The 24,462-nt window shown below is 38.4% G+C and overlaps 1 protein-coding gene across 2 annotated transcripts in view; it reads right to left on the bottom strand.

Annotated features, from left to right (window-relative positions):
• ZDHHC2 (zinc finger DHHC-type containing 2) overlaps positions 1-21,214 on the bottom strand; it is a 36,124-nt gene extending 14,910 nt beyond the window's left edge. The window contains exons 1-6 of one of the 2 annotated variants that reach the window (XM_025894753.1): positions 21,195-21,214; positions 12,848-12,874; positions 9,802-9,896; positions 6,758-6,878; positions 5,751-5,820; positions 4,172-4,204 (exon numbers count right to left, since the gene is read on the bottom strand). In XM_025894753.1, the coding sequence (XP_025750538.1) occupies positions 4,172-4,204; positions 5,751-5,820; positions 6,758-6,878; positions 9,802-9,896; positions 12,848-12,869 (341 nt within the window). In that variant the 5' untranslated portion in view covers positions 12,870-12,874; positions 21,195-21,214. The remainder of the gene's footprint in view (positions 1-4,171; positions 4,205-5,750; positions 5,821-6,757; positions 6,879-9,801; positions 9,897-12,847; positions 12,875-21,194) is intronic. The other variant, XM_018069649.3, reaches the window with a different exon arrangement.
• Positions 21,215-24,462: the final 3,248 nt, after the last annotated feature.

The raw sequence follows: 24,462 nt of genomic DNA, 5'->3' as shown, positions 1-24,462 counted from the left end.
ATTTAGTACCATGGCAGCTTCCCAATAGAGACAACATATTAAGCATTATGAATTTCAGAGCTCTATTAAACATGCAATGATATTACATCCACCAAATGAAAAAATATCAGAGTGCAGCCTATTGGCAAACCACTTCCTCTTTTATTTGGTTGCATTAAGAAGCTGATAGAAGTTATCTTTGTACTAACTTTGACAAAATTCTTCATATGAGTTTAAAAAAATAATTCCATATACCTTAACTAACTGATACTGCTGTCAAAAAGATCGGCTAATTAAGAGAAGATTACACTCACAAGAGCACTTGTATATTGAAAAAGAATTCTCAAAAAAAATGTGTGGCAAGTCTCAACTTCAGCTTCTAGAAGTGCAGGACACGTTATTGTAACTGATCTCTTCTCTAGGGAGACAGGGATGCTAATGGCAGAATACATGCTAATGAGATAAAGGTAAAATCTTAAAACACCAAATAAATTTACACTGTACACTACTGTTATTCATTCTCAGAGTGGATAGGGAGTTTATCCTAAGTTTTGTTTTGACAAAACGTGCCACGTTGGCTAAACATTACATTTAGCATTATCATTAAAACATGCAGCAATAGCTAAGTATCTGCATTAACTACAATTAAGGACTCAAAACACACTGTTCTAATTAAAAAAAAGAAGATATATTTCTAAGCTCATCATGCAGTGAAGTGGGGTTTTTTCCATTAAATACGGCCATATTGATCACCATAACTGGTCTATTCTGGCCTCCAATCGGGAGGTCTGGAGACACACCATCTATAACGCTGCTGCTTCCTTTGAGAACGCACGCAGGATCACTCTCGAGGAGAAAAGACAATGCAGAAGGAATCGTGCCTTGCAGAATATACCACCTAAGGAGTCTTTCTGCTGTGCCTTTTGCAATCGGATATGTCTATCTCATATTGGCCTTATTAGCCACCAGCGTGCTGGTAACAAATGTGGATAGAGCCTTTCCCAAATCTTCGTTCGCGAAGCCTAGCCATGAAAAACATCAAAGTAGGCAATTCCGTGATAAACTGCAACCAATTCAAATTCAAGGTTTCTGTGATAACCCTGTTTTCCTTTCACGATATTTATTTTAGGACTGTTTTTCCTTTGAGGCATTGTTTAGTGTGAGAAAAGAAATATCAAGCGAAATTTTATTCCCCAAAGATGAAGTTTCTTGAATCAAAGACAGATTTCTTTATTGCTGTTCTTTTGCACTATGGCATGCAGTACACACGTCAAAATAAACTTGTATAAATTTTTATGCTCCCTTCAATTCTGGCAAAGCCCCAGACCGTGGAGTTCTCACTGGAAGAGAACACTTTATCAGAAGATTGAAGAGAAAGTAAACACCAGGGGGTTTTGTAATTGTACTGCTTGAGCATGTAGTATCAAATCTTAAACCCCAAGGATTGTGGTTAGATTTGAAGTCTAACATTTCTGAGAAAGATTAAAATTGATAAATATACTGACAAGTGGCTAAATAATGGTATGTTATTGCAGTGAAACATTAACACAGAAGAACAGTACAGAGTAACAATTTGTATTACAGCTAACATTTTAAACACTTCATTTTGAAGTATAAAAAGAAAATACATAATTCCTGTCTCAAGAGTTAGTTTACTGAAAATGCCAGGCAAAGAAATAACTTACAACGCACTAAAGGTGATGCAACTCAGTTAACAAGAAGCATCACAGAATTCAGGAGATGCTAATTTCTTTTGGGATTACTCAGGAGATAAAGGAGAAATGTTTCAAATTATTCCTAAGGTCTTCTTAATGGACCTTGTTAACATTAGTGTTATATACAAACAATATTTTTGGTGATGCCTCAAGCCATTGCATTCCCGCCTGCAGCTCCATCTGTCTATAGTGAGTGGCAGTAGCACTAGAAATCACTAATGCATCACTTAAAACTGTTAGAGTAGTTAGTGGGCAGTTAGCACTAAATATTTCCGTTTATCACAGCACTTCCATTAGCACAAGAATGACAGCCAAAATAAAGCCTCCCTGCCTGAGAGCAGAACACAGGTGACTAGGGGCTAGGACATGACTATCTCCTATTAACTCTGCCTTCCAAATGCCTCATCTTACTCCCTAGGTAATTCTTACCTGTCCTCTCCAGAAATCCTTCTTGTAGCAGAATATTAAGTTATAGGTAACTCTCATTACTGTTTCCCTGCTCTCCCTAAGCATCAAATGAGTTCTTTCCCCCTTCCTTCCCACACAACTTGCTCCCACCAAAAAATCCCAACATGAAAAGCAAAGCAGGACTTAATAATGTTCAGAGAGACTAAAATCCATCCATTATACTGACTTATACCCTTACTTTTGTTGGCAAGATAGCCATATATTTCCTAAAGAACCTTTGAACATGGGTCTTTACAGGAAACTACAAAGCTTGATCAGCACTGGTGCAGTATTTCAAAACTTATTTGTCTCTTCCACGTAGTTCTTTTTTTCTGGGTGAGCCAGGAACTGTGAACATCCACTCAAATTAGGAAAAATAACACAAGACAATACTTCTTTTTCTATGCTTTTCTGTTACTTGGAATACAAAAGGAACAATTCTCCATCAAGAAGCATTATACATTTTTCAATTATCTTCTCCATTTGTATTTTTATTTTTTGCACCCACTGCTTATTAGATTAAAAACAATGAGCAATGTAAATACTCTCTCAAACTGGGTATGTTTATGTTGTTAGATTAAGAAGACTGCAAACAGGTAAAATAAGTAAATGCTACTGAGAGGAAAATGGAGTTTGTTTTCCTAGAAGTCTCTGTCCTAGTGAAACAACACTTCACTCCCCTTTTACAAAAAATTTAAGTGCTGTTTATGATTTACTATTTGATACAATAGATTTTTATTATGAAATGGAAGTTTACATGAAGGACATTTTCATTTAAATGTCTTAAGATAGAACAACTCAAACAATCTCAAAGAGACCATAAAGCTATAAGAAGTGTTTATAATACTGAACAATAATAGTCATATTGGGACTTTTCACCAATATTTTGTCAGGAACAGCCTGACAGCTGTTTTTCTTATAGCTTTCCCTGTTTTGTTGTGGGGTTTTTTTGTTCTTGTTGGTTTTTTTAAGAAGCACATTACTAACACTGAGCATCATCACATTTCACATGCTGATATTCCTACAGCAAAAAAACTTGTAGGAAGTAACTCTACCCTATACAGATAACTATTTCTTTCAATTGAATCTACCATGTAGATGCAAAATAAGGGGAGATTCTTGAAATTAAAATGCATTATGTCAGAGGCTGTAGTCAGGACCACAACAAACAGGAAGAGACCAGCACCCCTTCTTCCCTCAGGACAGAGTCTCCTCTGCTCCAGAATTAGACTTAAGAAAGTGTCAAAACAGCTGCTTAGAACCACCTACCCATCAGTTTGTCCAACACAGGAGAGTCTTCTTTTCTCATAGGTTTCACGCAGTGAAGAACTGCCACATACCACTCAATTATCTCAACTTGGACCTTACCAAACAATTATTTTAATTATTTCTGTGAGACACCTGCCAAACTGACATAAAATTAATTATGTAACCTGCCTACCCACTAATCCCAAGGGCTGCTAAGAAAACACAGGAGAACAAAACCACTGTGCAGGCTGACATGGCAGCAAAAGAAGGGAGGGTGGGAGGGAGAAGGGTGGAAAAATGAAAGAACACAAAAAACCCGTAAAACTAAAAGAACTAACCTGCTGTTTTTCCAGCAAGCCCACTCCAGTTGTCCTGGGAGCTTCAGTAAAGGGAACTAGATACACCCCTGCCCTTTCATTTTTAACCTAGAGTGGCATTTCATTATTCATTGCAACAAAGGCACAGTAATACTCGAACTATAAAGAAAATAGCAATCCTTAAAAGAAGTTTTTTCACTGGCCAGAAGTCTACCTCATCTTTACTGTAAAAACATAGTTACCCAGCTCAGAGATCTAAGAAAAATTATACATGAACTTCTTTCCATATGTCACAACTAAGAAAAGAGGACATACAGTAAATAACTCCAATGGTTCTGCAAGACCAATAACTTCACATAAGCATCTAACTCTAGGAATAGTGAAGTATCACCTTCACAAAAGGCCCAGTAAGAGTGTATTTTATCAAATCAGAAAGTAAGAAAAGGAAACCAATAGTACACTCACCAAGGGCAGTGATGATCCATTTTCAAAATGCATCTGAATAACCCCAACAGAATTCCAAGCATTGCAAAAGGCAAAAGAAAAAAAAAAATCAGAAGCACAGTTACATGTCAGATTTAAATTACTCACATACAGATGAAGAATTACCCATATTTATAGTTGTGTACCTAATCTATTTAACAAATATGTGCATTTAAATTCACATAAAACTGTCCACCTGCAAATGAAGTGCAGATAACCTAAACTCAAAACACCTCATCTGTCACGAGCTTAGTGATTTAAGAAAATGCAGTCTAGAGCTTCAACTGCAGGATTTGGTTCTCATTCTGTAGAGGCTTTTCAACTATTCTTTATTCTCTGACAGAGCCTTAGAAACGGGGCTAATTCAATTATTACTAAGTCATTACTAATTACTTAGTCATACAACTAAATATATTTCCAAGAATTATGGTTTGCTTTTACAGAAATATACACATATGCACATGAGGTTTTTAAGAACTTACCTTGCATGAAAAATACCAAACAGTTTTCCAATTAATCACTCTTCATTAACAAAATGTGCACACGAAAATCAGATATAACTGAAGTAAGCAAATTTTGACAAGGTAAGGACAAAATAAAGGTATTCTGCAAATTTCATTCACATTTTATACGATAACAAAAGCCACTCTTTTTCTCTGGTAAAAAGATATATGACTATTTTCCTATCTTACATTTCAACCACCATTCCATACAACACAACCAAGATCCCCTTTCTGCCTCAATTCTGTTATTCTTTCAGTGCCTCTGCTGCTCTGCTGGACAAAATGGAATGTCTTCTCCACCTCACAATCATGTTGGAAGGTTTGATGCTGTATCAGCTGAAGAGTAACTGGAACAGCCTTAAAGCTAAGAATAAATCATCCTTTGAGGAAGTGTCTTCTCTCAAAGATAGAAATTTAAAGCACTGGGGGCAAGAGTGAAGAAACGCACAGACATCCAAGCTTGCTAGAGAAAGGTCAGAGAGAACAAAAGCCAAAAGAAAGATTAAATTAGAAAGCAATCAGACTTCTGGGGACTATGGATGTGAACTTCTTTTTGTGGTAGACAAACAAAATCTTTATTTTATTTCCCAGTTAGAAATGGGAAAATGTTTGGCTGGTTCTTTCTTTAAACAAAAGTAACCTGCAACTTATCCAGTGAAAAACAGGATATTAAGTTTATTACCTTAAGATAAGATGTGACATCATGATTAGATTGAGATGGGTAGTGATGTTTATTCAGATTCTAACAAAAGAAGCAAATTTTTGTTTATCAGCTATTTTTTGTTACATTCTTAAAGAAAATTCATTATTATGTAAAGAATGTAGAAGACCATGTAATCAATGCTGGCATCAAGGAAGCCATCAAATGAACTAGACTAAGTTACAGACTTCCCTAGAAATAAGTAAATGAAAACTAAATCTGAAAAAAAATCTAAGGGAAAAAAGCTTACCTGCCAAAATATTAAACCTGAAAAATCTACTCATAAAAAATAAAAGCTGCTGTGTTAAGGAAAAAATGGATTAATTCAGAAAACCACTTATTTAAAATATTGTCTTACTTGTCGCATACAGAACAGTGATGACAACGATCTGGTTTTACAAGATGGCATCTGTCACAGTATCTGATTGCTAAAGAAAAAACGTTCCAAGATTAGATGTCAATGTACAGTTACACATTTGGATACCTGAAGTCTGTGCAAAAATAAATACTATCAGCTGAGCCCAGAAGAACCCCCCAGGAAAGCATTTCAACATAATCAGAAAGAGTTGCAAATACCAAAGCATTCTTTAACTACTTGCAATGCTGAATCTATCAAAGTGAACCCAAAAAGCTCAATTTTTGCAATCTCTGCTAATCATGCTAATCATGGTTTTTTTCTTCCAAACCCCTCAGCTTTGCAAAACAACCAACAAACTAACAAAACCCACAAAAACCTACCAGACTGGAAAAACTTTAAAGATCATTCAACAATATAGCTATTTTAAGCTATTGTTCTAACAGCTTTCATTTACTGTATGAGATTATCTCTTGGATTTGCTTAGCTAGCCAGCATTCACAAACTGACAATATCGGTAGGGTTAGATTAACTCTTAGTTTGGAAGAACCTTTGTTCTTGCTACTGAACAACCAACAAGTAAAACAGTAACAATTTCTTACTGTGATCTATCTATCTATATATAACATGCAGATACCGATTCTTTTTTTATAACTATTTTTTTAACCTATGAAAAAACAAATCTGTGCAGCTAATGACTGCTACAGCCTCTTCTGCAGCTTGTTAGTTTTACAAGCTACTTGCTAAAATCAATTTGAAAACATCTAAAAAGTGTCAATCCACTTTAAAATCCTAAACTGTATGCCACAATTTACTTTCCAACAATCTTTACGCTGAATAAATGTAGCTGCATAAACTTACATTAAAGTTAAGTTCTTGGACCATTTTGTTATTTTATGAAGTACGAAAAGCACTTTTTCCCTTTGATCCAAACTCTTAAATTTTTTTTAATTAGTTTAGGTAGTACATCAAGATATCTGTCTTCGGTGGCCTCCGGAACACTTATTTACCTCCAGACATTGTCCGTGTATAGATAGGAAGATCCTTGGCTGCCCGTCTTAAGACTTCTTGCTGGGATTCACCTCTAGGCTCTCTCTCTAGGGATTCCTTGTCTGAATATGATAGATGAAACTGGAATAATTTTTAAAATCAAAGAAATGTTAGCAAATTCCAAGTTAAATAAGAAACTGTAGATGTGTAATGAGAAATAAATATTCATTATATGAAGATGGATTAGCAGCAAGTACAAGGAATTACAGCAAATAACCCAGTGTTCCCAAGACAAATAATTCAGTTTATGGCAAAATTAAAAATACTTCTGATTTGGTATCAATGTGGAGATGAATGCTTCCAGAAGTATTAAGCAATTCTCTTCAAGAGGAAGATCAAGAGCTTATCATTCCCCTGAAAGGTCAGCTAATTTACTTCTGTAATACCAAATATTAGCTAGTGAATATAAGCTAGGGATGTCAGTATTTAACTGAAAGAAAATACACTACTAATAACAGCCAAAAAGATAGCTTTATTTCTCTTCTGTCTGGTATTTTTCCTTTTATTCTTTGTCACTAGAGAGTTGCTGTTCTAGTCATGCAGGTGTTAGGATGTGTTTTTACTATAGAGACTGGCTGAGAGAAGGAAGAGATGTGTGTCCTCACCACATCTTGAACATCTTCCTGAATAAAATGACAACTTCTGTCACTGCTCAAAATGGCAATAACAAATATGGCTCTAGTAAGTGCTGAAAGGGCAAAAATTTCTGAAAGACATGCTCAGTATACATGAAGTAGTACAAATTCCTTATACTCTAAAGTCCTTTGCAACACAGCACCATAGCCTTGTCACTGTAGCTTCTAGAAATAGGCAGATGCCAAAAACTTTGATATCTACATCTCTGATATTCTCCAGAAAGAGGATACAAAATCATCTCTGAAAAGAAGTCCACATTTGGCAGGAAGAGCAGCTGTCTCTAACCTGTGCTAGAAACAGATGCCCACTCCATAGCATTTTATGTTTACAAGAAGGCTAGTTGTTACAATGTTGAATTTTTTCCTAAAAGGAAGTGAGGCAGTAAGTAAAACTAAGGAAGCAGACAGAAACATACAGTTAGGAACCTACTCTCACCACCATAAAGAAGGCACTACTCCACCCTTCCTTGCAAAGCTCACAATCTTCCAGCTGAAGCTGGAGATTCATCATTTAGCCTCAGTTTCTCAAGTCACCATTCATTTTTTTCCCTTCCAAGAACACACTCTTACCAAAATCTGATTTGATTTATATTAATGATACATACAATTTCTCACTGCAGAAACTTGGTTCAGAATACTTTTTTTTAAAATGCTGGTTCGATGTAAACAGAGCTACTACTCCATCATTTTGTATTGGTCCTCAGAGTAGTCCTAAGTTTACAAACACTCCTTCCTGGGAAACCATCTTCTCTCCCACCCCCATGCAGTACTTGCATATAGCTAGTATGCACAGGTACAGAATGGCACACATTACAGCGAAGTCCCTCAAAGTCTACTTTCTATATGTGTTAAAGTTTGAAATAAGCTTAAAAGAAAGCTGTGCAGTTTGCACCAGCTACACTATTCATGAAAACAAAATGCTGAAACTGTTTTTCAGTATTCAAATGAGTTTTTGCTAGATAAGTCAGTTCAGTTCATTTGAAAAGATAATCCTTTAGTATTCACAGACTTCATCCTAGAAAATGGAAGCCAAGCAGTAACTTAACATCACAAAATACTCTAATTAAATTTTGAAAATACTGCTCTAGTAGAACAAGAAAAAGACATGGAACAACAAAGATGTCACTTTCTGCCAGCAACATTGTGTAAATTCAAAGAACACAGAAACATTACATATTGCTTTCTATTACCCAACTTCCATACCCCATCTGAAGTTCTTCAGTAGTATTGTATGATGGCTTTGGAATCCTACTGTAATTAGTAGGATTTGTCAAAATGTTTTGGAAGTCTTTCATTGGCATCAGTCCACCGCTTTGAAAACCCTTCTAATTATTGCTACAGTCACCATATACATGCACACATTTGGCTCTGTAATTACCAAATGAAATAGGCTCCTAATTTATTTTGCTCCTCCCTATCCCAAGCTGTAGTAAAGACTGCAGTGTGAACTTCAATGAAAACCGCAATTAGTTTGAATTATCTACTTGTTTCCACAACTACGTATCTTAGTGGTGAATGAAAGCTATTCAGAAAAGAACCTCTGCACTACAGACAGCAGAAACCACCAGTTATTTATTTTGTGTTGACATAGTACTTAGAGCAGCTAGACTTACGAGTCCATGCTGAAGTAAGTAATGGCTTTGTGGGTATTTCAAACTACAGAACAGCCACAGAATGATTCCTCTTGACCTTGGAAGTTGCGTGACACAGCACCTACTGAGGACTAGGGGGTTTCTGAACAAAGAGAGGATGGAAGAGGCCAAAAAGTTGTGTTGGTTGTACTAAGCTGCATGGGGAGCATTTCCACCAATAACCTTTTTTCCATGTGGCTGTTGTTTACTAGCTCTCTTCCTGCTTAGCCAGCTGTGGCTTCCCAGCATCAACTTACCCAATGTGCACTCCCACTACAACCCACAAATTCCTTTATATCAAAATACATGGGGAAGAATCTTTAATTCAGAGGACAGCAGACAGATGCTGGCAGAAAATATAAGTCTTAAACACGGGGAAATAAAATTTTGCCCACATAAAAGTCTGATATTCCCATGCAAAAATTTAAGCTAGTAGTTCAAATAACTCACATTTTTCAAGTGGACAGGATTTTTTCTTCTTAATGTCATAAGAAGCTCATTTTAAAATATCTATTAAAAACTTTAAAATTTAGAGAAGGTGTTATTTTTTTTTTGTCTTGACATTTTTGTAGTGACATTGATTGCAATCTGACTCACTCCTATTAAGAAGCTGTGTAACTATCTGTGTTTTTCTACACAGTGTAAGACTACATGAGATCAGAGACTAAGTTATTCAAATACTACAGAATCAGGCATTTAACTAGGCTATTTCAAAAACAAAAGTTAAGTTTATCTTACTTCTTTTGAAGGATTCATTGGTAGCGTAAAGATTGTTTTCCAATATGACCAGACGAACAGCATGAAAAATATGTGGTAAGCAACCAGGCACACAACTAAAATTAAAAAGGAACAGAATTAATACAAACAGACCAGTGATACTGTAGTACTTACAAACAGTTCTGCAAAAGCTTTGCAACAAAAATACGGCACTGCAACTTTACATTACACAAATACACACTCTGTGGGGAAAGTCATGATACAGTCTACATAGATTACAAAAGTTTGAGGGGAATGGGCCTATTAAAGCCCCATAATTATTTAGCAAGCACTCTCTCCTTACACATTTGTTAAATCCTAATTAACTGATGCATCTCTGCTGTTTAGCTTCAGAAACCATGCAGGAAGACTGCTAACCATGCAAACACCTCCTCTCCCCCAAACATCCCAGCCCCCTGCCAAAGGAAGTATAGTTATCTAAACAATGACAAGAGTGAGGGGAGTCTTGGGGCGGATACACACATGATACCTGAGCAGTAACTATAACCAGTTAATTTGTTTTGCTAGATTTTAGGAGGGAGGACAGTTGGGTGGTTTTTAAAAACCTGCAGTTCCTTTAAATTAAAATGTTCATACACTACTTTTTGTTCTTCACAGCCAGTGATTATTCTTATATTTTTAACAGATGCCAGTGAGCATTTATCGTGCTGAATTGTTTTACTAGAATACAGAAGGCAACATTAACTTTTCCTAAGAGCCTGCCATGGATGGATAGGTATTTCTTTTTAAAATCTCTCACTGTACTAAGAAATTCACTACAGTAAATAGCATATCCAAAACTCATATCCCCTAATTAACTTACTCTAAAGACAGGAAAGAGTATTTTTCTATAAATTCATAAGATCATTAAAAAAAATAAAGGGAAACCTGTGTATTTTAACTACACAATCTGAAATATTGCTCTTGTATGGTTAGCTCATGGGGGGTTTTTTGTATGTAATACTAATCAGTTCTGAATAAATTTCTATAACACATGCATGACGGAGTGTATAAATGCAGGAACAATTGCCCAGAATGATCTTTTTTTTGGTAATTTTTCCTCAATAGTAACACTAAATAAATGTTTCTGGTGTTGAAGTTTGTTTATTTGAAAAACAGAAACATTGTAAATATTTACTCTTATTCACTAAGCAGTAAAAATAATAAAAAAACCCTAAGAAAATCTAAGGAGCAACTCTGTACAGAGCTTTAGGGATGACAGGGGAAAAGAGCCATATGCCAAACCTTTAAACTGAGAGAAAAATCTCATCAGCATAAGTGATAGAACTGGACTCCACACAAAGAACAATACACTAAAATACCGACTTGCTATCGCACAAGCTTCTGGACAGGAACAGTCCACATTTTTATCAGAACATTTCTATCAACTATAAAAACCCCCTGATTTACTCAAACAAAATCAGTATTTTTTTAAACAATAGTATATTCAAGGCATACAGTGAGAGCAAGGTAGGGCAAGTTACCTCAGTTCTGTACACAATGCATTTACTAATCTGCATCAGTATTCTATTGTTGTGAGAAAAACAACAATTGTGATTGATAAGAAAATTGTTCATACATGAAAGGAAAAAAAGAAAAGACTACTGAAGGAAGATGAAAGTTTAGCCTAAGGACATTATCCCAGGATTCCCCTTTAAAGACTGCACAAGACTCGAGCTCATCTTGTTTGATCTTGAACCTCAGTTCTCCAACCTGGCCAAGGTCCTGACTGGTCACTCCTCCCAGGTTATTTACCCACCAGTTTCTCTGCACTGTGATGGAGACCCTGGGCTACCCACGGCTCCACTGGGTCTGTTGAGAGTCCAACATAAAACCTAATTTCCCTTGAGACAGTGAAAGAAGAGCTCTCTGCATCTCCCTGGCAGAAATCCTTCTATTTCACAGTTTTTCTGAACCACCCTCCCAAAAAACCCCAACCCAAATGGTGTATCCCTTGCATGAAGGCAATCCATTTACAAATAGCTAGGATAGCTAGAGTTGTCTGGAGATCTGAGGCAACCTGTAGTAGGGCTGAGCCCCATTTGCCCAGTTTTCACCCTGGAAAAAACTTAGGGTAGAAGTATAAGCCAGGGTAAATTTCTCTTGACTGGCTGAACCTGACCAAGGCTTTGAGCGAGAATTTAATGTTCTCCAATGCATTTTGCTGATAATTCTAATGTGTTTTGTGAGCAATGCATAACAACACACTTGTGTCCCCTCGCACACAGTATGGAGCAGCAAGAAACTGGAATTACTTCAACGCAGGTGCTGAAATTTGCAGGTACGCTTATGCACTCATATGCGTGGAAAGATCACTGAACTGAAGGAAGTTTTTCAAGAAAATGTTTCTTAATTGATAAACACTTTCTCTAAGTGAGGGAGTTGCCAATGGCTTGATAAAATACGCTGGAATTACGCAAACACAAAAAGCATAAAATTTATCTCCTAACTCTTAACCCCTTCCTCCAAAAGCTCTTCAGTCCCACACTTTACATTTCCATGCTGTGCCACAGTAGTAAAATAGCATCTGAAAAAGTAATCTAAACATGTTACAGCCTCAGGGTAGGAACTGTAGGAACTGCTAATAAGGCAGTTTTATTATATTCTGAAAAGGCTACATATCCAAAGGATTTTGTTTCTTTAAAGACACTGGCTAAAAAGAAACTACAGTAAAAATTTACCTCCCATTTAAATAGGTTGCATCTGCACCAACACCCTGTTCACAGCTAGAAGTCCTGCTTTTACAAGAGCTTTCTGGGCTATGAACACTTTTTTTTAAATAACAGAATATAAGGATTATTTTAGTTGGCACATCAGAAAGCCAGTAGGAACAGCAAAAATTTTTTCTTATCTTTATTTGTAATGGCTAAAGCAATATTCAGGAATAGCAGGATAATAAAAGGAGTTGAGGAACACAAAAACTATACTTATTTAAAACTAGTTAGATTCATATCTTAATTCTACTAGTAAACTACTATTCTACCCAGATATATGAATTCCACTTATAAACAGATAATAAAAATCTTACCTTTTTCTCCAATATTTGTCATTGTCACTAAAAAAAGATAAAAAAGGAAATAGTAAAAATTATGTTTAAATAGCAAATGATGTAACTGAATATTTAAACTTTTTTTTTCAGTCAAAGAGGGAAGTGTAATCATCAAACAATACATGTATAATATCAGACACTATCAAGATTTTATGCTGTGTACATTCATTATGTGAATAGGTACAGAATACCAACTGCTTATAGTGTTTTTTTGGCTCCTATTCCCAGGCTCATTTCTTGAGAACTAGTACCTCCATCTATCTGAAGCCGCCCAAATTTAATCCAAGAAAAGCCACCCCTGCAGACCAGTTATTTCTTTAACTATGGTTGTATGGGTTTCACTGTTTATTTATGTTTTATTCTTGAACCAGAGGTATCAAGACTCCAGAACTGGTTTTGACAGCAATACTTGGTGATACCTTAGATCTTCAAAGCATAAAAATTTAAAGTACACAAAAGTTGCATTTAGTTTAAGAATTTGCCCCTGGATTACAAGATTTAGGGATAGTAAAAGAATGAGAAAGATACAAGTATGTCAGGCATGGAGTGGAGTACACAGGTATCACACATCAGTCACTGCATTTTCCACTCTTGATCACATTATTTAAAAAACGTAGCCATCCTGCAACAGGTATCTCAGTAACATCAAAAACTCCCAAGTGATCAAAACCTCTTTCCACTCAAACCACTCCACCACACATTTATCCATCCTAGTTAAGCAGTCTAAAAACTAAAACTAAACAGAGGCTGCATAGCCAGGGCTTGTCAGCCTGGAGAGGGGTTTTGGGAGGGCCCAACAGTACCTCCAGGAAGGCATCGAGGAGGTGGAGCTGGGCTCCTCATACTGGTGCAGTGTGGGAGAACAAAAGCCAGTAGGTGTTAAGTTGAAATGAAAGGATCACATGTGATACAAGGAAAAACTTCTCCACCATGAGAACAACCCATCAGTGCAGAAAGCTGCCCAGATATGTTGTACAGCCTCAATCACTGAAGTTTTTCAAGATTCAAACTGATAAAACCCTGAACAACCTGCAATGACCTCACATCTAACCCTGCTTTGATTAGCAGGTTGGACTAGATAAGCTTAGGTCCTCTCAAACAAGAATTATTCTACAACTCTGTAATTACAAAATAGGTCTATTAAAATGGAGATATGGCTATAGTTCTGCCAAAACAAGCATCTACTTTTACCCGAGGGAAAACAGTAAGCAACCATGTTTATAAAGTTCTTCACAAAAATCAGAAAGACACCATCGAAGTCACATAAGCCACTATAAACTGTATTCTGCTCTCAGCTTTCTGAAATATTTAGAACTTGATAAGCTAAATATGCATCTAGATAACTGCTAGAGAGAAGCTGAGGGAACATGTATACACATTTAACTCTGAGGAACAGAGAAGGTCCACTACAATAATACACAAGAACTGTGAAATTGCAAATAAACAAATAAACAGTAATCCACCAGATGACTGTTTACAAAACAAAAGACATCCTTAGAGCTGATGTGTAATTTAAAAGTGCTGAAGCTCTCAGATGAGGACAAATTAGCCACTATTCAAATTCTGATTTTCTTTCTCCACTTGGCATGGTCAGCAAAGTATGCAGAAACTTTGAGAGTCTTCTTGGAATAACTACTCTCTGTTAATTAAAAAGCCCTTGCCAAGCATATATTGCAGAATCACCAGTTTCAAAATAAAATCTATTTAACCAACCTTCACAATGACATGTGGCATTCTTCTCTCCTTACAAGGGAATGACCAAGAATATTGTGAAAGCAGTTGTAATCTTTTTTCCACCCCTTATCTTTGGATAAAATGTATTTATCAATGTCTTTGAGGCATCTAAATTTTTCACATGCCTGTAGGTAAAGGGCAGATACAAGTAATAAATCCAAATTTCATAATCTCTACTGGACAGCAAACCTACAGCTTTTCAAAATTTCTGTCCACCTCCAGAAGGAAATGCATACTTCAGAGTCTGCATCTGCTCAGAGGACTGTCTTTTCAGCTTTTGTGGTATCTAGCTTGGAAGCCAAATGTTCCTGACAGTCTGGACCACGAAGGCTAAAACACAAGTGCCCAGAGACGTCCAGCTAATCTCAGCAGGATGAGAACATGGGTTTTTTCGAGAAATCTTGTCATTTTAATCTCTTTTACCACCTGAGTATAAGTCAAGAGCTATTTCATACACTCCTGACTTGCAACTACTTTAAGAGACCAAAGCAGAAGAGGTAAGGCTGAAAAGAGATGCCAGTACCTTCAGTCTTGCTATCTTTTTTCTCTACACATACTGCAACTGGTGTGTACAAGGAGACTGGCTGCACTGCCCAACAAGCATTCTCGCAGATGGTGACAGAGAGGAACATGCAAGATATCCAATAACCTGTATAAGATGAAGTACTATTCCTTCTGCTTATGCCTTTCAATCACCTTTGACGAAAGTTCCCCGAAGGAGGTGGGAAAGGAATGGACAAGCATCTGCAATACCACAGCACCAGAGAGGAAATGAAAGGGGGACTTTTTTTGTTTGGTTTGGTTTTTGGGTTGTTTGGTTTTGGGGTTTGTTGGTTGGTTGTTTTGCACAAATGTGACAGAATTGACTAGCAGGAAGAAAAAAAAAAATTGCTCTTAGAAATCAAACTCTCTCAAATTTCTCTAAAAAATAACTTTTTCTATTTGTTGAATGAAGGTGATACAAAGAGTTCTTGGGGCAACCACAAGATGTTTATAATTCTAAAATCACACTATTTAAGTGCATGGAAAATAATTTTCTGACATGAAAAATGCCACTCTAATTTTGGTTTGATCAAAGAAATGGTTGTTATTTTCCCCATCCTCTGAACAGCACACATGATGTATTTATTTAAACCAAATTTTTTACTTTTCATTAGATTCAGTGATACAGCTTTACTATATTATTCAACAGTATTTGATCATATAGTCTTCCCTGAATCATTTATATCAGTATTTCCCGCAGTTTTCTCATTTCTCTTCCAAGGGGTTACATTCACTGTCGTAATGCACAGAAAAGTAGGTCAGACTGTGCAACCCATCATTAATAAATATCAGCTGAAATGCTGCAAATGCACTTACTGGTAGTCAAATAGCACAGAAATAATATGGGTAAAAAGCATTTATGTCTACGATGACTAAAATAAACACTAAGGACATGGCAATCCCAACTGCTAAGCAATTTCTGGAAGAAAACAGGGTAAAACCCTTTGGGACCAAAATGGAATGATACTCCTGTATATTCAGAGATGGAAATAATTATAAAACTGTGACTTGTCTTCAAGAGATCATTAAAAAGTTACAGTTTTGTTCGTCTGAGATACTGCAGGGGCCAATTTCATTAAGAATCATCCTTCCCCTGCTAAAGCTAAGGATGCCATTTACAGTTCAGTACTAGCAGACTAGCACATCATTAGAGCCTCTCCAGATAATTACGCAGCTTGCAGATGGTGCTCATCAGAATTAGGGACCAGGCTGGGACAGACGCAGGACTTCAGCCAATGTAGATGCCAACTTCCTGAGCCAGAAACATCGTGCCCTGCTTGTCCTGAGCCACAAGCAGCCAGAAACAGGAACAGCATATTCTGTAGTCAATGCTGCTAAACAGCCTGCGCTTGCAAAAAAACAATTGCAAAGAAAACAAAGCTGTGTTACAACAGATCGGAAAAAGTCCAGGATGGTTTCCATCACCAAATTAGTTTGCTAAGAAGAGAAGTCATACTGCTAGCACCTTGCACTGCATCAGACCTTAATTAAGTGACAGAAATGGATTCTCCATTTCTTGAACTACTGTTCATTTTATCTAGGAATGTTTATTCTCACTCACTTGTGGAAAAATTAAGTAGACATCCATCTCCATACAGCTAGAGACATGGTAAGACACACTGCTACCGAAAAACCCAAAAGAGTTTGGAAGATAAAATTAATGTAAAAAATTTGCATTGGTTTTGTAACATTACATTTTGCTTGACTTCTAAACCCAAAATCAAAGTTCCTGAACTGTAAATGTAATGGTTAGATTTAAAAAAAAAAAAAAAAAAAGGGAGAGAAAGCAATTAATTTTTTTAAGCTTTGATAAAAGTGGATATAAAATCATACTTTCATATTTTATGTACATGTTTAAAATATTTAAAACTTTGGAGTGGGAAAATAACACACACCTGATTCAGAGACTTTGCAGCCACATCTATAAATAGGTTCTTCTCTCAAACTTTTATGAATTTTAACATCTTGGATCTGATTCACAAAACTAAGTCTATATTTTATCTTTATAGCATGTTTGAAGCTGGAAAACACTGATCTATAGATGCAGCTTAACTCAGCTCTGTGCACGCATAAAAGTGTTTTATAGTTGTGACAAGTGTTCTGTCATTGCCTGCAACAGTCCTTTAGAAAAAATATCACTGCTTGCAATAAAAACCTACCTCTCTGCTAGACAGAGCAGTGATTTGCACTGATTCAGAGTGACAACATGCCACCAGTGCTTTGCTTCAGAACAAAAGTAACAAGTATTTCTGGGATATTTAAGGTTGGTATAAATAGCTATTAATACTTCATCAATAACCCTTACATTTGGATTTGATGGCATTTGTGAACGTTTCACTAAACTCATTTTAACCCTGTGCCCATCAACCATCTGCCACCCAGCAGCAAGCTGCTATTTGAATAGAACATCACTACAAATTGACTTAATCTTCTTTACAAAGTTCCCATTTATGTTCCAAGTCACAAGGACTGACTGAAGAGTGAAGACTATTTCTAGCAATGTTGCAGAGTCAGATCCTTTTCAGCAAAAACAAAGTACCCCCTGACAAGAGCATCTATTAAAGTATGTATCAAGCAGTGTTAAATCTTTAATTGAAAACAATCTTATCTAATAATTATATCTTCACCATAGACCTTACGTTTTCAACTTCAGGCCATGGTTTAAATTTCAAGGCACAAAGCCTATAGGTAATACACTGGGCACTACATGGAGAAATAATCAGCCATGCTTAACATAGATTTCAATTCCATTTCAGAAGTGGTCAATGGCAGCTGCATGGGAGCACTGCTGGATATACTTCAGAAGCCAATTTACTTCAGCTGCCAGTTTCGAAACTTTTCTCAAAGTACTCAGGGATCACCAAAGAGGAGAAAAAAGCGCGGTATTTGCAAAATATGGAATAAAAATGAAAACTTTCCTTGAACAAAGTCCTTTTCTACCTTAGCAGCCAATGTAAAGATAGGGTATTTAACTGGTATTTGACAACAGCCAACTGCAATGTACTTGTATTTCTATAGCCAAGGTAAGATGTAGATGGTTACAAGACAAAAGCTGCAAGTACCATAAATCCTTTAATTCATCTGAAGAACATACTCAGCAAAGAGCTCAAATCCAGCAGACCAAATTGTGGGTCTGACTTTCCCCTCCACCTTTTTTTTTAACCTCTTATCAGCTTCTATCTCCATATTTTCTACCACTTCTTATTCCCTGATGACCCTATGCCAAGCCCACAGGGCACATATTAATCCTGCCTCTAAACTGTGATGAATTAAGCAGCTTTTTATCCTGTTATAATTCCATTCCACTGATGGTACACTGATGGTCAAAAACCTCAAATCAGCACTAATCAATCTGATCCTCCAGCAAAACCTTTTCATGATCATTAACATCTTCAGCATCTGGATGTCATTCCACATTTTCTGTTCCATTCTGAAGGTAGCTGTGGACAGATACAAGCTACACACTCTACTCCAAAAACAAAGATGTGGCTTATGAGCCCTCCTGACAGTACGGTGAATGTCTTGTTGCATCCCCTCTTCAGCTGTGCTGAAGTCACTCTTTTCCAAATCAGGTAAATCATTCACCAGGTGGCAATACTTCCTCCCTTTGCCTTCAGTGAAGTAGTAAGGAAATTCTTAGTGCTCATTTCTTCCACAGCAAATCTGTTTTCCTTCTTTAAAATTACAAATTCAAGCTACATTTTCAGACAGATTCCCTGAGCAAGAGCATAATCCTTAGAATTAAAAATCAGTGACATGTAAAACACATACATATACATCCATATTCTATTTATAGGATAACCCTTTCATGAGCTCAGTTTATATTTTCACTAAAAACATCTGTCACAGCACTGTCAAATTTTTACATTTTCCTTCTTTATGTGCACGTCCAAATCACAAACTGGCAGGAAAACAAAACCAAACGCAAACAAAACAAATAAACAAAACAACAAAACAAAAAAAGCATCTCAGTATCCAAGTTTGTAACAAACATTTCTGACCAACAACTATCAGAAACTGCAAATAACTACTGGTTCTGCCTTACCTAAAGCATGGAGTGGACAACTACTCCAAGTCTCTTATAGTTCTACAAAACTGAGTGAGAGATGCATCTAAGAAGGAAGATGTAAGAACAATTCTTTTCTTTGCATATGAAACATGCAAAGATTTTAATAAACAATAAATTTTCATATTTGGGTTTTCAGAAACACTGAATCCAATATGTATTTTCTGAGTATAGACACGTGGACGAGGTGCTGGGGGAAAGAACTCCATCTGAACTTCATGATAGTATTGTTCCATATATATCCTAGGTTGAAATTTCAGTAACTTTAGTTATCAAAGTTCATTGTACTCTTTGCAGGTTGCCTGTATTTCCTCATCTTTTTCAGAGGAAGAACAACAAGTCTGTATCCCTCAGGTTCTCATAAACACATTCAAATTTTTTTTAAGAGAAGGGATACTTATAGGCACATTAATTTTAAACAAAAAGGAAGGTATTTGAATGAAAAAAACAACTATTATTGCCAGATAGGTTTTGGGAGATGACAATCCTGACAAAGTTAAGAGAATGGTACTGGAATAGAGAGAAGCAATTTTTAGTCAGGTGTTTTAAGACCAATTAATTTACACATTTAATTCCAGTATTCTATAACAGGAAGAAGAGAAACATTTGCTAGTGTTCAACACCCTTGTCCTTTTCCTTAAAGGTTAAAACAGCATGAGCACTTAACTGAATCCATTAATAAAAGAGACAGATATGGTAATACTACTGTTAAAAACAGTGAATTCCTTTTTCTATTTCTAAAACCTTTTTCAATTCCTAAAATGCTTTTCAATGCTGTAACTATTCAGCTTTAGGGATGAAAGGAATCAGATTAATAGATTTCTTTTTTAAAAAAAATATAATGTTCCTCCTACAATGCTCAGATTAAAATTGCAGAAAAACTCCTAATTCAAAATACTACATTTGAAACACTAATAAAAGCTCAAAATAGCTCATTACTAAAAGCTCAAATAAACCACTTAAAACAGAGCAAAGTCCTTGCTAAGTCCTACTGCACAATGGTTAACACTGTTTTCTGTATGTTGTCATTAGCATCAATGACAGTAAGCTGCAGGGGAAAAAAGCAGCTATATACGTCCTCTTTAGCATTCAGTGCTGCAGGAATAAAAGACGCACTGAGCAGACAGGCTGGCTTCAAAGCACTGAAATGCTGACAGTCTATTCCTGCCGTTGGCTTTCGTTCCCAGAGTTGTTAGTTATTCCTTCTGTTGTTTACACTAAATATTCATTAGTAAGACAAGACATAAGTTTATTTTAGCTTAATATGCCAAAAATGAGGGAAAGCATCCAGATACAGATAAAAGATGGAATTAGTGGAAGTTGTAGATGACTATTATGCTGAATTCAAAAACTGGTAAGCCAGGCAGAATGGGAATGGGGTGGTAGTGGGGGAAACTGGAAAAAAAAGAAAAAAAATCACCTTTATCCACAGAAAGGAATTCAGTAAAAGACGTTTAAGTAGAGGCCCAGGATTCTCTCCTCCTCCTCTCCCATCGCAGACTTTATGCTTTGAGGGGTTTTCAAGGCATTAGGGTACCACAGTTTACAGTTTGAAGCAGGTTTCAAGCATGTCATTTCCTTAAGACAAAAGCTTATGCACTTTCAGGTAAGCTAAAACCCAATCTTCCTCTGTTATACAGAATTACGCAGTAGAAAAAATACAGTTGATCACTGAAACAGTAATGCCCAAAACAAACCTCCTGTACCTACGACAGGGCTGCATACCCTAGGACAAATGTTAACTACAGAGCAACTTTCCCCTTAAATATCCTCTCCCTCGTCATGCCGGCTAACAGCTCCTCTCTCCAGGCTCACTCAGTCAACTTCTCCCAGAGCCCTGCAGACAATTCACCTTCTTGCACTGGAGGCAGACACTGCATTCCTCCTCTCGGGAAGGCACAGCAACTCCAGCAGAAGAGTGGTGCTCAGAACTAACAGATTTGACTATTATTAAGGAAAAAAAAAAAGATGCAAAAAGCCCACCTCCAATATAGGAACCACACCAAGTCTTCATACTTCCCTCCAAAACAGAGGCACTAGGCCTGGCAATCATTTTTCGCTTAGTCCCTCAACTGCTCAGCCAAGCATCGATAGGAAAAAAATCCTATCAATCTTCTATATACAATAAAAAAATTAAAATCAAAATTACGTACCAGACTACTGAGATTTTCAAGATGAAAAACCAACCCCAAACCCAGAAACCAAGGGAGCCTGGCAAGCTGGTCGTTTAATAAAGCCCCCTCTCTGGCTTGGCTACTCAAATTTACACAAATACTCGTATCACACCCAGTCTCCAGTATGTGATTAATGATTTGCCTGACGCTGAGGAACAGGTGCCAAGGTGCGTGGTCAGGATGACTTCCGAATGTCATGCAGGCTTCCGATGCCAAAGAAGGGACCAAGTAGTTGTGACAGCCGGGCATTTTCTAGAGGACTGAAGAGTGGCACGGGGCGACTCGCAGATTTCCTCTTACCTGTTCCTGCTTCCACGCCGGCTGACAAACGGCCCTCACACGCTACATGTATGTGTATGTATGTGCACTGTGTGTCTGTGTACAGGCTGTCACGCCGAATGGACACCGAACTCTGCTCAGCCACCCGCATGGTCAGACCCCGCTTCCCATGTCCGGGGTTGAGACCAGTCACCCGCTGCGCACTCCACGGAGGGAAACTCGCGCCCGTGAAAAGCCCCGTGCGACTGGATCCCTCCTCGCGTGGGATAACCAGGCGCTACCAGGTCGCGGAAAGAACCAGGCGGGGTGGATGCCCCTCGTCCGAGCGGCCGGGACGCGAGGGGGTCCAGTCCAGTCCAGCCCAGGCCCAGCCCGGCCCCGGCCGGCTCGTTTGCAGCCCCAGCACCAAATCCCAGCCCCTCCCCTGGTCCTGGCCCGCCCGGCCACGGGCGTGGCCTGCAGCATCCTGGGGGCCGCCCCAGCACCGGGACACCCATAGACCGGCTGCAGGCCCGCGTCCGTCCACCCGGCTGCGCTCTTCCGCGGGCGCGCGACCCATCCCCGTCCCGCCGTGCCCCCGCCCGGCCGCGGCACTCACGCAGGCATACTGGGTACATAGCGTAGTAGACCAGCAGAGGATGCTGAGATGAGAGCACCGGCACCCAGTAGACAGCCGCTGGCAAGCAGCCGCCGCACGCCGCCCCAAGCACCCAGCGCCCAGCTGCCGGCGCGGCGCCGGGCACCCATCTGCCTCACCGCATCCCGGCCGGCTCGCTCCGGGGCCCGCCCGGCCGAGCTCCCCGCCGGACCCGCCCCGGCCCCTCCCTCCCCGCCAGGGCCGCTTCCGCCCACCGCCCGCCGCTCCGCCGATCCCCCCGCCCGGGCAGTCGGCAGAAAGAGCCGCCGGGAGCCCTCAGCGTCCCTGGCGTCTGACTGTTTCCGCCGGCTGGGGGCACGGCCGAGAAGTTGGGGAGGGCGCAGAGCGGCCCCGCCCGGGCAGAGCGCGGGTCGTGCCCGGAGCGGCCGCCACGTGTAGGGACACTGGGTCGGGTAGTGCCCCGTGCCCGGAGCAGCATCCCCGGGCTTTATCTGCCTCGGAAACAGGGATGGCGACACTTCACCGCGCCATGCAAACGCTTTAAAACACCTGGTTAGGAAAAGCACTGCCTCGTTTGAAATAACGTTTCAAAGTATTGTACAATGAAAAACAAGTGCTGCGGGCTGCGGTGCCATGGCAAGCAACAGGCTGTGCGAGGCCGAGGTGACCAGACCCGCTCTTGGCGGCTGCTTGGCCGAGGGAAGGTAGCGTAGGGTTGTGCTGACTCACTCTGCCCCGAAAAGACTTTACTTTATGGCCATCGTAACGAAGCGCTCGTGAGGTGTCACAACAAACTCAGCCGGCGTTGCAGTATGTGCACCCAAATTGTTGCTGAATTATGATTGCAAATTTGAAAACACCAAGCACGGGCCGTAGTGTTTCTGCAATCTGCTAGAACCATTGGCAGCGCAGTAGGTAGGAAGGAGCGGGTTGATTAAAATGTGTTTTGAAAAAAGGCTTGTCTAGTATCTCACACGGGAGACTACACATGAAGCTAAGTAATCACAATCTGGAAGGCATTCAACTGCTATTGATTTAGGAACAGGCTACGAGAGAGGAAAATAATATTAGAGAAAATATGACAAACCCAATAGTAGGTGCGCTGTCAGGTTTCGGAGTATGAAATGGAGTAGGTAGAACGTTTGTTGAAGAGGCAGAAGTTGACCATACGGCTGCAGTTTTTTCATAGGATGAAAAATTATGCACCCCTCATTATTGTAAGATCAAGCAGAGAAATTTCAGCCACAGTGAACTGAATGAATGGCCAATGCAGGATGATGTATCAAGAGGAATAACACATATCCCATGGCAGTAAATTATCTTTGCCTATTCAAGAGAAAGACTTGTATATCATTGTGAAGGGCTCAGTGAAACCATCTCCTCAATGTATGGTTATTACAGTAGAGAAAAGAATGAAATATGCCATCTGGAATATAATAATTTAAGAAAAGATTCTGCATAATGGGAATTACGTATTTTACATTAAAAAGGCAAAGATATAGTGAATGTTGCTAAAAACATACATTTGATATTCCTGCATATTATATTTCACAAAACAAGAGCAAAGGGAGCAAAACCAACATGACATAGACAATAAAAGCACTTTATTTTACTTTAATTAATTATGCAAGTCATCACTTAGACCAGCATTTTAATAGAGCATTTAAAGTATTTGACTTTACTATGTTTTAATGCAAACATCCATGGTTATTCAAAACAGATTTTAAAAGCATAAGGAATAAGGTTACCAGTGCCTGAAGCACACCCAATGCTTTAATGGCTAAAGTTAAAAGAAATGAAGGCAATTTAATTAATTTGATGGCTTTTTGAACCAATTTGGAAATACATGACAGTGACCTCTCTCAGGTACCAAGGATAATGCATCTACTGTGTTGTGTGTTTGCAGGGAGACGTGGCTGCACCATGAGAAGTTCACAGCTGGATGCTGTATATGTGAAGTAGGTTTTGCGTCGTTCCTGGGGGCTATGAAAGACTTCTTCCTATAAACACTTTTAAAATGCTGTATATGATATGGGGCTTATTAACAACAACACGTGCCAGGGAAACAGTAAAAATTAGAGAAAACTTTATAACTTAATTTATTCATTGAAGTCATAGTTATTATACAAAATTATGCATATAGAAAGGTGGCAGTCTGCCAGAGGTGATGTGTTACAAAGACCTTAAATTATAATTTATC

The sequence above is a fragment of the Manacus vitellinus genome, unplaced genomic scaffold (genome assembly GCF_001715985.3).
Source record: "Manacus vitellinus isolate BGI_N305 unplaced genomic scaffold, ASM171598v3 scaffold_0_pilon, whole genome shotgun sequence".
Classification (NCBI taxonomy): Eukaryota; Metazoa; Chordata; class Aves; order Passeriformes; family Pipridae; genus Manacus; species Manacus vitellinus.
The sequence above is the reverse complement of the archived record's forward strand: the minus strand, read 5'-3'. Positions and strand labels throughout refer to the sequence as shown.